General features: G+C 40.3%; 2 protein-coding genes across 2 annotated transcripts in view; both read left to right on the top strand.

Annotated features, from left to right (window-relative positions):
- Window positions 1-15,608, top strand: part of LOC149206012 (Endosomal targeting BRO1-like domain-containing protein) — a 131,664-nt gene that overhangs the window by 89,675 nt on the left and 26,381 nt on the right. The gene's annotated exons all lie outside the window — the stretch shown is intronic.
- Window positions 6,558-14,389, top strand: LOC149206013 (putative methyltransferase At1g29790). Its single transcript, XM_089396212.1, has 3 exons — window positions 6,558-6,594; window positions 6,789-6,956; window positions 13,524-14,389. Exons 1-3 carry the CDS (start codon window positions 6,558-6,560, stop codon window positions 14,387-14,389), a joined length of 1,071 nt encoding a protein of 356 aa, XP_089252338.1.

Genomic DNA, 15,608 nt, shown 5'->3' with positions numbered 1-15,608 from the left:
AACCGGAAGCAGTCACAGAAACAAGAACTCGACAGCTACGAAATCGATCAATTTCAGAGTATCTTATCAAGTGGAAGAACTTATCCGCTGAAGATTCCACATGGGAGGATGAGAATTTTATGCAGAAGTATCCAGAATTACTCAAGCGTTGAGGACAACACTTTTTTGAAGGAGAGGGGCATTTTGGGTCCCTATAATACTAGTGATTACCCCATTACTATTATAGTTATACCCCTTATTTATATTGTTGTGCCCCTATTACCCCCATATTGTTATTTCTGTGCCCCATAGAATCCCTCTATTGTTATTTTTGTGGCTTTATATTATTATTGTTAGGTCGGCTGGATTATATTGTGACTCCTTAGACTCCTATATATAGAAAGGAGGTTTTGTCATTTGAATCATCAAAGAATTGTTCATTTATGTAATGTAAAGGAGGTTGCCCCCTCGAAGAGGTTGAATTCTAAGGCGTTGATCTATCTTTTCTTGAGCTGGTTTCATAACAAAAGGTCACTATTCTCGAGATTGTCCCGAAAAGAGAGATGCTCCAAGAAGAAACTCTTCAAGGCCCTACAGTAATTGTGGCTTCAACAACAACAGGTCATATGAAAGGAGAGATGATCGAAGAAGGAATGAAAGAAGAAGAGACCCCTGATGATCGTGATGATAGCTATCGTCCTCCAAAAAGGCCAAGGAACTCCAGGATTGAAGAAGAATTTGATTTCAATATCTGCCTTGGAAGATAAAGGAATGAGGGTTGCATTTATTAGAGGGAAGGTACTTACTTGGCACCCTGAATCCTACATGAGGAATGCCTTCACATTGGGAACTAGGTTTGAAGGAATCTATAGTCATAGGAAGACCTCTTCTAGATATGGTCCTGTTACCGCTCAAACTAGCATGGAGACCTAAAGTGGATCCCTAAAAGGAAAATGCTAGACCAAGGGCAACAATTGGAGACTTAGCCCACTGTAACCTTAGCTAAGGCTCCCTACTATTTACCGACTTTCACTGATGGGAGGAGGCCAAGCTTATAAACTTTCAATGGATGGCGATCTCAGACATATCACTTCCACCATTGTCCTTACTATTTACGTCATGACTTATGGCCTGTTGAAATTTGGTACCGGAGGACAGGTGGTTCCCTTAGGCTTTGATCTTTGGCCTAGGGAAAAGTGTCCAAAAGAATTTAATTTTTCTTCTAAAGTGACTTTATAGTTTTATAAAGTTAAATCTAATTTAAAAGTGACTTTAAGTGATAAAGTTACTAAGTCTAATTTTAAAGTGACTTTTATAAAGTCAATGAAAAATTAGAAAGGAAAAGCGACTTTGGAAATGACTAAGTGGGTCTTTATTAAAGTGGGGTGAATTAAAAAATAGAAAGTGAGATTTAAATGAACATTTAATCTCAGCCATTGATCTAAATCTATTTCAGCCATTGGATTTAGAGATCACCCAAAAGTCACTTGGATCACCCAAAAGTCACTTGGAGTTATATTAAAGGAGGAAAATGAGGAAAAGGTCATTCATTCTTTCATGAGCAGATTGGGAGAAGGAGAGCAAGAGAGCAAGAGAGATTTCTGAGCAGGGAGGAGAATAATATAGCAGCTTGGCACACATTCCAAGGTAGCAATTGAGCAGATTTGTACAGCTGATTCAGCACATAGTGAAAGATAGATTTTTGCACAAAAATCGAGGAGCAGTTTGCTGATTTTTCTGCACACAAAACGGAGGCCGTACAACATTTATTGCTGTCCTGTTTGCTGTAATTTCCAGATTGCTGTGAGGCACGGGAAAGGAGATAAGTTGTAAATTTGCTTGCTGATTTTTTGCTGAATAATTCTCACTGTAAAAAGGCAATTTTCAGAAATAAAGAAGAGCTCTCAAACTGGTTTTCCCCAAGAGTTGTAGGGGGTTTTTCCAGGGTCAAGTTGACCAAAAATATCAGTGTTTTAATGGCTGTTTATTACTGCTGATTTTTATTTCTGCAATTTCCAACATTCTGTAAAATTTCCAGAATTTGTGTTTTCAGCAAATTTATTTTTTTCAGCTTGTTAAATGTATGGTTATGGGAAAGGGCATTTAACTACATGGGAGAAATAAGGAGAAACTGAAAACCGGGGTGGGAAAACAGAAATTTCTACATGGTCCTCATCGGGTTATGATTAGTAGGAAAGGGAGGTCGACAAGATGGAGAAACACAAGTAGGTTTCACATGATGATTACACTGGAGAGGGGAGACTATGGAGTGATCAAAACCCTGAGGGTGCACCCAACGTATAAAAGTATAATCAATGATGGGCTTTTCCTTGACACTATACCCGACAGGGGGAAAGCGCTCACAGTTACTTGAGATCATATGACCAGGGGTGAGGGAATCACTTGATGAAGACCCAAGATGATGACTTATAGGAAAAAGGGAAAAAGAAGTATTGTATTCAACGGGTTTTGCTTTCCCAAAATCATAATCTAAAGGCTCAAGTGATTTGAACACAGAATCATACTCAAGAGAAGTGGGAGCCTTATCAATTTCCTTAGTATCATAGATTGGGTCTCTTCTGAAATGAAAATCTGACTGCCCCTCTTTATGCAAAGTTAAATGAAGATTCTCCTCCCCAAGGATATCAATGGGTACGTCATCATAAATAGTTTGCTGGGAGAACTGAAGAGGCTAGGAGATCGAACTCTTTGGAGGGATAGTTTGCCGGGAAAATGATGCCCTAGGTGACCCAACTTGGCTAGACCTAGGAAAAGGTGAAAAAGGTATGCTTTTAGATGACCACCTCTTGGTGGATCTGTGCATGGAGTCTATAATGAATATGAGTGAGGACCTTTGATTCCTAGTCAAGGAGGACTCAAGACTACTTCGCTAGTCTTCTAGGTCAAAGATAAGCAATCTCGCAACTTTTATAATTCGATGTGCAAAAGGTGATGGCTTATCAAGATAAATTCATTGATAGAATTACCCTTAGGAGATTTCATTCACATTACATGGCCCATACATTGAGAGATGCTTTATAGAGACAAAATTCCACAATTTAAGCAGTAAATGCATGCAGCAATTAGCCCTAAAAATAGCAAAAATACCAATACAATGTATATGACAAAGTAAAACAAGAATAACATCAAAAGCATGTACTTACATATAATAGAGTATATCCAACCATCCGCAATTTGACAATAGAGAAGCTCCAAGACAAGATAAACCAAATCCACACATCAAATTTCATCCATAAAGCTCCAATTTATGCTCTAAGAAAAAATGTGAAATTCTCAAGAGAGAGAAGAGATCCAATAAAAAATGATGATGAGAGAATGTACTCATCTCACTTGTATTTATACACTAATGAGGAGTTCGAATTAGCCTCCTTGGCCTACATAAGCCCCAAAATAAAATAATGTTCTAATAATTTAACTTTTGGTGACAAGCCCACCAAACTAGCTCACAAATGAAAGAATAAGCCTCTCAAGAGGTCAAATAATAATCTATGCATGTTGTAGGGCCCTTTAAGAGGCCTAATGAGGTCCATGGGTGCCATAATGAAGAGTAGGACCCTTAAAAGGTGATGGACAAGGGGTTGACCCCTTGTTCTCCTTGGTGTGGGGGCACAATAATAACCTCATGGGTCTCCAAATGAGTCGAGGATGCCTGTAGATCGTCTGCAAGGGCTCTGATGATGGTGTAGGGGATGCCACATTGTCCTACAAGTCCTGGGTCAGCTGCCAAGTGCATGGTACATCTGTGGGGCCGACTGGGCAAAGGTGAATCAGGTGTATCTTCCTCATCCAATGGGAGTATCTCGAGCATCTCTGACCATCCTCGGGGATCCATGGAATATTGTCTACTACTGTGGAGGCCCATGGCTCTCAATGCACACCCTACATGTGCCAATGTAACCCTTTGGAGGGTTAGGATCTCGTATAGGGAGACCAAACCCAAGATGGAGACCACCTACAATCTTGCATAAGATCCAATGTGTCCCCTAGCCTTCCAGTACAACAAGTCATCAAAGAAATCGAGTAAAAGAGCTTACAAACCATGGACCATAGGTGGGGACTTCATAATGTCCCGCCCTTCCGTAATGGGCTTTGGCATGTGCTAATGTCTCCAAACCCCAAATGGGGTTAACCAAGTATCCTATTAGGTGGTTTCTGCTTTTAAAGGGGATAATATGTCCAAGGTATATCCTTCAAAAGGTGGTGATATGTGAGAAAAAGGTGAATGGAATAGGGGATGAGAAGGGGCAGCCCTGGGCCACATGCTAGGGTACAATGGTAGCTAATAAAAGGGAAGGGTATATAATGTATATGAGGGAGCAATCGTGGTACATGAGGTGCCTCGACCTTGATTTTTCCACCCTTCCTTATGTGCCTTTTGCCTTTTTATGGTTTTCTTTTGATTAACTGCTCAGGTTTCAAGGGGTAAGAGCATGATGCATAAGATATAACAATGAATACCCCTTTTTAATGTAGGGCAGTTCATTGCCCACTAGGGGTTGGGACAATCATGGGTTCCTATATGATGAAGGAGGCTCATAAAACCTATAGGAACCAGGGTGATGGCCATGATGATGGGGTAGAGCTCATGTATTGGCTTTTGCCCACGTGCTAAATGTGTTTGTTCCGACCATCTTTTGCATTTTGTGGTACATTTTTCTGTTGAATGTGGCCAAATATGCTTTTGTCTTTCTTTTTCGTTGCATCAACCTCTGGGGCATCATTTCAAGTCTGACCCAAGGTGTGGGTGAGGGGAAGGGGTGAGCTAACCCTATGTGGACCTAGTGGAGGAATGTGGACCCAGGTGGGAGAAATGATGAATGGGGTAATAATGAGTGGAAAGGGGGGTAATATAAGCAGATAAGGGAGTGGGACCACGTAACTAAAATTGGGGTTTCCCGTGAAATACCATCCCTAAAGCCAAATGGTTAGTAAAAGAGATCTTGCGGGACTAGAATCCAAGGTTAATATCCAAAAGGGGTACAGGGGATAGGAGCACAAACCTAGCCCATTCTTTCCGCCGAATCACTCCATTAATCCATGCCCATAATTGTCCATGATAAGAAAACTACAATACTCAATTACCAAATGACAAGGCATACCTTTAGGTTCAGGAGGCCCACCTTCAAACATACGATCATGGCAGGTGGGCGAGGGACCACATGGCTGGCTCAAGTGGTGGAGAAATGGCACAATGAGCTAGCTGGTGGCTGTAAGGGGCTGCTGGCTGAGGACCATCTTGGAGAAAAAATTTCTCCTAGGGATATCACCCACAAAATGGTGGGTAACAGGTCCATAATACAAATCTTTAAAACGAGCTGTGGCATCGAAGGTTGGCTCTTCTTCACTATGATGCACTTCCAAAATTGAAGAAGTTGGTCTCTGAGATCCCCGATGTTCAAGCTCAACATGATGGAGTATGCCCTGGGTATGCAAGTGGCAAGAAAACAAGGGGACAATTCCTCTCTAGCGAAAACAAGACGAAAGAAATTCTTCATCTCATTCATTCTGATACATCACCTTCATTGACGATTTTTTGAGAAAGACATGGATCTACTATTTGAAGCACAAGGATGAGGCATTCGAAATTTTAAGGAATTCAAGGCTTTGGTGGAAAACCATACGGGGAAGAAATTAAAGATCTTCAGGTCCGACAACGGTAGGGAATACATCTCAAATGAATTCATAGACTTTTGTGAGAAGGAAGGAATCAAGAAGGAGACCATTGTGCCTTATATTCCTGAACAAAATGTAGTGGTTGAGAGAAATAACAGGTCCATTGTGGTAGCTGCCCGAGCCATGCTCCATGATCAAACGCTGGCAGAGTTCCTCTGGGTTGAAGCAACAAACACACCGGTATGTGTTCAAAACAGGTTGCCCGATATTCACTAGTGTCAAGCCCAATATTGGTCATCCACGAATTTTTGGCTGTCCCGTGTTTTTACATGTGTTGAAGGACAAAAGAAACAAGCTAGAAGCTACAAGAAGGAAAGGTACGTTTGTTGGATATAGTGAAGATTCTAAAGCATTTAGAATATATATTTCTGGTCAAAGGAAGGTTGAAGTTAGTAGGGATGTAACATTCGATGAAGATGCTTCCCTTAGAAAAGCAAGGGACCTCCCTCTGCCTACTCCTCCTGAAGACAATAGTGATGAGATGGATATTTTAGAATGTCCTTCTGTGCCTGAATCCGAGAAGGAGATTGTTGATGATCCCATGGAGCCTATGGACCCTTTGGATCCTCCTCCATGCGATCCCCCTACAAGGAAAATACCACTTTGGCTCATGGGCGCATTACAAAATGCAGAGAAACATGTTGCTGCTCGTGGAACTTTCAGGGAATGCAAGAAGACATGCAGGTACCAAGCCTATGTTGTAGTTATGAGCAATACGATTCAAGCCGAACCTCGTACCTTTGATGAAGCCGTGAAGGAACAAGTCTAGAACGATGCAATGGTCGAAGAATATGAGTCTATTATGAAAAATGACATATGGGATATTGTGCCGAGACTGAAGGGAAGATATGTGGTAACCTCCAAATGGCTCTATAAGATCAAGCATGGCGTTGATGGAAGCATCGGAAGATACAAGGCAAGGTTTGTAGCATGTGGGTTCACTCAAAAAGTAGGAGAAGATTAGGATGATATATTTGCTCCTATGGCCCGATATACAACCATCTGTTCGATAGTAGCCCTTGCTGCAAGTCAAGGATGGACTCTCCATCAAATGGATGTGAAGACCGCTTTCTTACATGTTTTGTTGTAAGAAGTGTATGTTGAACAACCTCCAGGATTTGAGGTTCATGACATGAAGACCCATGTATGCCGATTGAAGAAAGATCTCTATGGTTCGAAGCAAGCCCCTCGTGCTTGGTATGCTCGTTTCGACAGTTACTTGATAAAGCTGGGATTCACAAGGCACAATGCTGATCCAAACTTGTACTTCAAAACGGTCCAAGGTATGCCTCTCATTTTAGTATTATATGTTGATGTCTTATTCATGACAGGTGCAAACCCTCTCATTCTAGAATGTAAGAGGAAGTTGGCTTCCAAATTTGAGATGAAAGATCTTGGTTCGATGCATTATTTCATGGGATTAGAAGTATGGCAAAAGCCGGGCTTGATTTTCCTTTCACAAGGAAAATATGTTGTGAAACTTCAAGCAGTTGTGTGGAGACGCTGCTGGATCGGACCTAGAAAACCCTTCTGAATATAGACAATTGGTTGGTGCTTTGATGTTTCTTGTGAATTCTTGCCCTAACATATGCTTCGCAATTAACACTTTCAGCCAGTTTATGACCGAGCCTCACCATGTACATTGGGTCATTGCCAAACATGTACTGAGATATCTACATTGGACCATCAACCTTGGATTGAAATATGCCGCTAGAGATGTTAGACTACATGGATATACAAATGCAGATTGGGTTGGTAATGTTGTCGACAAGAAAAGTACTTATGGATGCTGTTTTAGTCTAGGATCTACCATGATATGATGGATGAGCAGGAAGCAAAAATCTGAAGCCCTTAGCATTGCTGAAGCCGAGTATATTGCAGCTAGCCTTGCGAGTTGTGAATTAGTTTGGTTGAGGAAGTTATTTGGAGAGCTATTTGAGTAGGTTCTGGACACAACATTTATCTATTGCGATAACAAAAGTGGGATTCGTTTGTCCGAGAATCCTGTGTTTCACGACAAGTCCAAGCATATCGAGATCAGATATCATTACATCCGTGACATGGTGCAGAGAGGAGCTGTGAAACTCCACCACATTTCGACAGATGAGCAGATAGCCGACATCCTCACCAAGCCTTTGCCGAAAGGGAAGTTCTTGGTCTTCAGAGAGCAGCTAGGACTGATTGAGATGACCCTTGGCTGATCAAGGACATTGAGAAATGCTCCTCCTCCCCTGGTTGAGCTCCCAGGGTGTGGAATGGAGCTGTAGGGCTCCTGGGGATGAGAGACCTCTAACCGATAGGATGTTGAGCCTTGAGATCTCCCCTAGTTAGAGTATGCCCCAATTAGCGTTCCACCCACTCTATGGGATAAACTCTCCCATCTAGCTAATGGGTTGAGGGACTTGGGATAGAGTGTGATCCCTACCCCTTGTAGTAGGTGGTTCTCGCCCAAGTTGGTGGATGCATGTGTTCTACCATCTAACTCTTTAGGGTTAAGAAGGGTGATTAGGGATAATAGGGTAGAGTGTGATCCTTACCTCCGGTATGTTGATCTCACCTATTGTCAGGGACTTTGGGACAGAGTGTGATCCTTACCTCCGGTATGTTGATCTCACCTATTGTCAGGGACGTTGGGACAGAGTGTGATCCTTACCTTCGGTATGTTGATCTTGCCCATTGTCTTTGGTTCCGAGTGGTAGCTATGGCTCCCCGATGATGATGATGATGATGATTCTGAGTGGTAGCAGGGTCTCCCTGATGGTGATAGAGGCAGGGTGGTAGCTGGAGCTCCCCTGCAACATTTCTTCTTCTTTAGATTCGAGAATGTTCAGCATGAGATGAGCAGAGACAAGCAAAGATGGTACATGATGACATGAGGACATGATGATCGATGGACAGATATTGACAAGTGGAATTCCCCTAGTTAAATTATGCAACTAGGGTTAAATTCCACTTTGGACAACTCATTTGATGGAGATAATTGTTGCATAAAATTCCTCTCTTTGATAGGACCAAAATCAACCTAAAGATCACCAATTTTGGACAAGCAGAAGTTGGAATTTTAATTTATTCTCACACATGTACAATTGTTAAGGTCGGCCACACATTTATGTAGGCTCATGATGCCCATTCGACATATCTTTTCACCCACTTGGATTGGTATAAATATAAGAGTCCTCACACCTCATTTGGCAATAATCAAAACGCTTCATACATCTTCTCTCTCTTCTCCTCATTGATTCGTACAACTCAAGTAGAGGACTTCTCTCACACGTGCGAAGGACAGAGACAGTTTCTGATTGGGCCGAATTTCAGGATAATGGCAGGACGTTGAACAACGTTGACTTGGGTAGTTTTGACACATTTTGACTGCGGTTTTGGGTGATTCCTCTCTGTTCTAACAGGCCGTAGCTGTTGGTGTTAAATTCAAGGCAATCCATGATGTTTGACTGAAGCCCTTATTACAGACTTTGACCGCAGGTTGCTCCTCCAGATTGACTTGGTTTGACTGCTTCAATTCAGACTGTTTTGGGCTCTATTTGATCAGCTAAGAAGGCCACATACACCACACCAGGACCGAGCTCCTTTGGAGACCTTTTGACTGCTGTCACATTTCTGGTTATGGCACAAATTGACAACAGTTGACTGCTGTTGACTTGAGCTGATTTCAGTCAAACCAGATTTGACTACATTTGACTCCTCTCTCTTGGACAGTTGTTAGGCATATTGGATATTGAGATCGGATATTGTTGATGTACTCTTTCTGCTGAACATTTGAAGACAATCTAATAGAAGAATATTTGCAAGGGTTTTCCCCCTGGTGGGGTTTTTCCCTGGTCCTTGAACAAATATTGTGTCTCTTGTCTCTTGGCTGTCTCTCACTGTGCATTTTTTTATTTGTTCTATCTACTATTTCTCTACTGCCATTGGAAAATTGAAGAAGTGAAATTGAGAAATTGAATGCTATTAAATATTGTTGAAGTAATAATTGAAGCATAGAACAAAGTGAAGAAAAAATTACATTACAGAGCAACTACACCTGGTTGACCATTTACCAACAGTCTTATGTGGTTTCTCCACCAATCCCCTACTACATAGCTTGAAAAATTATACCTTATAACATTCTGGAATAATTCTTTCAGCAAACATTTATAATAACAAAAGGGTTTTATTAATGTGTACGAGCGACAAGTCAATGAGATTAGAGAGTACCACATGCCACAAATAGTGATGGGGGAGTGCCAAGGAAACTCCTAGATGTCGAAACAATCAAAAGTGAAAATAAAAATAAAATTATTGAGTAGAAAGGGATAAACCTTAACAAGAACTAAAGATGTGCACATCATTATGCAAAAGGTTTATAAGAGGAGAGCCAATACCATGCGAAAGATGAGTATGTAGAGGTGGAAGAGGAGTTATTGTTGTCATTATTATTTATCGTGAAAATAGTACATTGCAGAGTTTGATAATGTCCTTTAGGGAATACCTAGGATTGAAATGACTTGGCTAGGTAATATTGCCAAGAGAGCGCATGGAATCAACTGAAGCCCTTCTAAACATCCAAGGGAGGAGAAAAATCTAGTAATGGGCACTTGATTGTTTGATCTGGATTGGGAGATGTTTTCATGTTGGGGCCTGGGCCAATTAGTGCGGTTATGTCTTGTTGGGTTTATGCAAGTGGGCCATTCCTAGAAAAAAAATGAGGATGCATAATGTATCAATGGTCTATTGGCCTTTGTATCCATGGGTTGGATATCTGCATGGCACTTAGTGCCTCCAGTCACCAAGATATGTTTTAGTTATGAACTTGGTGGTGCTAAGCTTATATAAGTCTCGTAACTTCTATTGTCTATGAGTGATGGCCTCTTGGATATAGAGAGCCCACCATCTTTGATTTGGATATTGTAAAAGACTAGGAAGGGACCCCTCAAGATCCTTATATGGACAATGATATCTTCCTTGTATTTCAGCTGTGTTGCACGGGTACCCGCACCCGGGGGTGGGGTTCTCGAACCCGTCCCGGGTTCCCGCACCCAAGTACCGGATTCGGGTACGGGTTCTTCCCAGACGAACCCAGAAGAACCGGGTTCTTCAAAAAAAAAATTTGGGTTCTTTTCCTTTAACGGGTTCTTGGGTTCTTCGGGTGCTTGGGTTCTCGGGTTCTTCGGGTTCTTCGTGTGCTTGGGTTCTTGGGTTCTTCGGGTTGGGTTCTTTGGGTTCTTCATAAAATAACTATATTAAAAATTTAATTTTCAAATAATTTTTTTTTATTGAAATTTAAAAAATGATATGCCATAAACGAATGATATGCTATAGAATATAGAATATATGCCATAAATGAATGATATCATTTTTGGAGTCATTGATGGTCATTGGTGTGGATTGTCCTTCAGAGATGGTTGTAAGGTCTTCTGAATGTTTCTCAAGGAAATTTTCTGCCATCATTTCCAAAGATTACAGTTTCCAAAGATTGTCTTTGTTCACATGCCTTAGCATTGCTCTGTGGGCATGACGTGCTGCTCAAGGGTAATGAATCATTGTAAAAATTTATCAACAGTGATAAGTTTTTCAAAACTTATGAGCGACACAGTATTCTGAAATCATATATGATAATGATATCTCAATATTATAAAATGAACATTATGGGTGTACAATCCCACAAGCAGAATATCATATCATATCGGTTGTAGCTTTGTGGAAATATTTAATAAGGTGATGACCATAGTTGAAAAAAAAAGGGTAGCTGTTTGCACATTCATGAGTCCCTTCCTACCACCGGAGACTCTTATGATCAGTCTCTCCATTAGTCTTATGCTATAAATTTATAAAAACAATTTCAAAACTTATGCCCAAGGTTTGTTAGAGTCTCAATGTAAATTATGAATCTCCTGTATTTGTGGATCTTCAATGCCTTAATATTATATGGCATCGAAACCAGAACTGGAAAAGAGACCTCTTACTCTGTAATTTGAGCCTGTAGATTCTTGTAAATCAATTTGGAATGAATTTATGAAACATTCATTCCCGAGCCAAATAAGTTAATAACCATCAAATTATAAACTGTAAATGCAGACATACAGGTTCAGACATTTTCGGTCAAATAGAAAGTAGGATTGAGACCAACCATAAGCTGTAATCAGTTGATGCTATTAAATGGCGAAGGGCTATTTTGGAAAATGGCTAAATTAAGTATCAACATCTGCCAATTTCTCACAGCATTCTGATAACATCATGTTAAGATTAAAACTAGGAAAATATGCCTAAATGAATAAGCGTGTTTTGTGGAAGGGTAAGGCTGCCACTGTTTTAACTTTTTGGGATTGCCTTACCACAGATCACATCATGCATGGGGCAGGTGGATGATTAGACATCAAGAAAAGTCTAGACCACTATCAGGTTGAGAAGAATCTCCTATGAAAAAATTGTGTTTTTATATGGGAGAGACTAAACATGTTTAAATGATTATCATTAAAGTTTTCTTGTTTAAAGTTGAAAAAATATACAAATTCAAATTTCATATATATTATTAATTATAAATTTATAATTTATAAAATTTAATTATTAAAATTTAATATTATTATATTACCCTACGAACCCACGCACCCTGTTTCCAAAAATGCCGTCCCCATCCCCGTCCCCGCACCCACGTTTCCTGGCAACATAGTATTTCAGTATATATGGGACAATTAAAGATGAAATGATTGTCTTGCTTCATCTCTTGTAGATGACAGAAATACATATCCTATCCCTTTGTGGAATGTGGTTGGAATCCATATGTAAATTGGTGAGTGTATATACCTCCATTAGTTAACTGGGTTGCTTGTAGCTTCTAATCATTGACATTGAGTGTGTCATGACCAGTGTTTTAAAAACCGTTCTTAAAAACCGGTTACCGGTCTAACCGGCCGGTTAGCAAGCCTGCCGGTCTAAACCGGCCAAAAAACCCGGTTTGAATGCTGATTTATCCATTTTTGTGCCCTAACCAGTGAAAACCGGCCGGTTTAGAACGGAACCGGCCGATTTGTAACAAACCGGCCGGTTTCGTCCTAAACCGGCCGGTTTTAGGCCACCTGCTTGTTTGTTCCCTATTTCTACAGTAAGTTTTGGTCCTACTTCATGCAAAGTCCTTCCATGACAATGTCTACAGTGGGGTTTTGAAGAATTGCTGCAAAATGGATTGTTATATGCCAACCAGCATGATGTTCTTCTATGTGGATAAAAGATTTGTTCGGTGCCTCTACGGCAGAAAAGGCCTCATTAATCTTTCTGCAGATGTTTAATTGACAGCAATATCATAAGGAGAATTGAGAAGGTCCACTGAATTCCTCTGTGTGTGGATCAATATTTAACCCGGAGAAAAAATGCAGAGATTAACTTGTTTTCAAAGAGGGAAATTGACCAAGGTGGTATCTGGTCTTCAATTGCTATTAGGAGTGCTAGTAGTTCTCAGTTTGACGAGCTTAGTGAAACTCTACTCTTCAGGTTTCTTTGTGAATGATGCAAACAACTGCAAACACTTTTACATCCATAAAGAATATCCAAATGTTACATCTGCAGAACTCTTTTCCAAACTCCAAGACATGAAGATAAAAGTAGAGGGAATTCAGAATATGATAGAAAAATCCTTAGAGGAGATGCATGGCGAAGGATCCGAAGGCCCAAAGACAGTTGAATCAGAGCGTTTGAAATTCAGCACAGTTCTTGCAGAAATTCTTGTCCCTGTGGATTTTATTAAAATTTTCCTAGATCAAATAAGACTTCCTGGGGTGCATTTGGTACCTGAAAACGCAGATATCAATACTCAGCTTAAAGATCCAATGGAAGTAGCTGGAACTTCCACTGATGAGCAGATTTCTTCTTTATAGAAGAAGTTCGCAAGTATATTACAGTAAAGGAAAACAGATTGGGTAAGAAGAATTTTCTTGGAGCAAATGGAACGTTCCCAAGCATTGGTCATGCTTGCTTTTCCATGAAAGAAGAACTTGAAGAATACATGGGCTATGATATTGGTGACTACTGTAAAGATGACTGGAATATAGCTCAAAAATTAATGGTTCATGGATGTGATCCTTTACCAAGAAGAAGATGTTTTGCAAGAGCTCCTAAGTATTACCAGAAACCATTTCCCATCAATGAATCCCTTTGGAAGCTCCCGGATGATAGGAATGTTCGTTGGAGTCATTACCAGTGCAAGAATTTCACATGTTTAGCAAACAATAGGTCTCGCAAAGGATTTTTCAAATGTTCTGAATGCTTTAACCTTACTAGTCATGAATTTCCCAGATGGATGCAAGTTCAAAACTCTTCCAACAATCCAGATTTTCTTATTGCTGATGTTCTGAGCATTAAACCTGGGGAGATACGTATTGGGTTGGATTTCAGTATCGGAACTGGGACATTTGCAACTAGAATGAGAGAGTTTAATGTAACAATTGTTTCAGCTACTATCAATCTTGGTGCTCCTTTCAGTGAGACAATTGCTCTTAGAGGACTTGTTCCTCTTTATCTAGCAATCAATCAGAGGTTACCCTTCTTTGACAACACATTGGATCTCATCCATACTACGCGGTTTCTGGATGGTTGGATAGATCTACAATTCTTGGACTATGTCATCTTCGACTGGGATAGAGTTTTGAGGCCTGGAGGATTTCTATGGATCGACAGCTTTTTCTGCACCAGAAGTGATTTGGATGGTTATCATGGTTTTACATCTTAAAAATAGTTTTGTTTCATTAAAAATTAATTATTTAATGTATTTTTTAAAAACCGGTTCGTTTAGACCAAACCAGTCCCGGTTAGACCGGTTCCGGTTGGTAAACCGGTTCATTAGGTGGACCGGTCCGGTCACCGGTTCCGGTTTTAAAAACATTGGTCATGACATCTACAAAAGTTAGAGTGGAAAGCCATATTAGGGCTAAGAGGGTGGGGGCTAACCAAGTAACTTTAATAAGTTGTTGATAAATTGATTGATGGATTGGAGTGAAGAAACCTATTAGAACCAACATCATTTTCACTTTGGGAATTCCATGGAGGCGGACTCTTAAGAAATGATGGTCTAAGTAGGAGTTAGGTGTTCTGATAGAAACACCATTGAATTGAAGGAGTGAAAATATCTATTAAAACCAACATTGTCTTCATCATGATAGGTCAATCGAGGCAATATCTTGAGAAATGGTGGACTAATTACAGATATCTTCCATCTCATGTTGAATCCCACAAAGTGCATATCTTTTAAATGAAACAAGCTTGAATATTTTCCCAAGGTGCAATGACGGGCTCCAAACTCAACTTGGATAACGACCAGAAGAACACACTGTTTACAAGGAATCTCACCTTGATGTATGATAGATAGGACTTTCTCCAATCATGTGCCGAATTAGTGGGGTGCCAAAACTTCATAACCATAAAGCACAATGTGTTTGATAATCGTTGGGGTTGGGAAGCAGGGTTTCATTACTGAGTTGGGGTTGGGAAGCAGGGTTTCAGCTTTATCTAGTACTCATAAATGAGACCCCCACATAAGTATACAGTGTTGATCTCAACCCCACCTCTTTGAAGAACAAGTGGAAATATGAAAGAGTGCTCTTGGACATGTTAAGGATCATAACCTTTAGCTTTGCCAAGGTTCAACATCCACTGCCAATAGTCACAAAAATGGGTGAGGGTGTTGAGTTGCTTCGTATACCCTTGGGGAAGATGCATAGAGCATAGTTATTATCATAACCATTGGACTAGACCATAACTGGTTGGTCCAAAGCAGTTCGCAAGAAAGGCCGCCTAGGCAAGCGCCATTATGCCCAAACTGACCAAAAAATTAAAATGAAAAAAGGTTGTACATGCTATATACATGAGCAAACCATGGAAATCCATCAAATTTAAGTATATATTTTTTGAATAGCACATTATCTTTCAAATTTGAATAAAATGATTAAGGA

The sequence above is a fragment of the Pinus tabuliformis genome, chromosome 1_2, assembly GCF_031772625.1.
Source record: "Pinus tabuliformis cultivar Carrire ecotype Pingquan chromosome 1_2, CPIR1, whole genome shotgun sequence".
Lineage (NCBI taxonomy): Eukaryota > Viridiplantae > Streptophyta > Pinopsida > Pinales > Pinaceae > Pinus > Pinus tabuliformis.
This window is presented reverse-complemented; position numbering and strand designations above follow the sequence as displayed.

What these genes read in the sequence shown, in the direction of transcription:
- LOC149206013 (XM_089396212.1), top strand. Translation starts at nt 6,558, where the DNA reads ATGGCGTTGATGGAAGCATCGGAAGATACAAGGCAAG. An exon ending in ATCGGAAGATACAAGGCAAG is followed by an intron (nt 6,595 to 6,788) that starts GTTTGTAGCATG and finishes AACAACCTCCAG; the next exon opens with GATTTGAGGTTCATGACATG. An exon ending in GTACTTCAAAACGGTCCAAG is followed by an intron (nt 6,957 to 13,523) that starts GTATGCCTCTCA and finishes ACTGATGAGCAG; the next exon opens with ATTTCTTCTTTATAGAAGAA.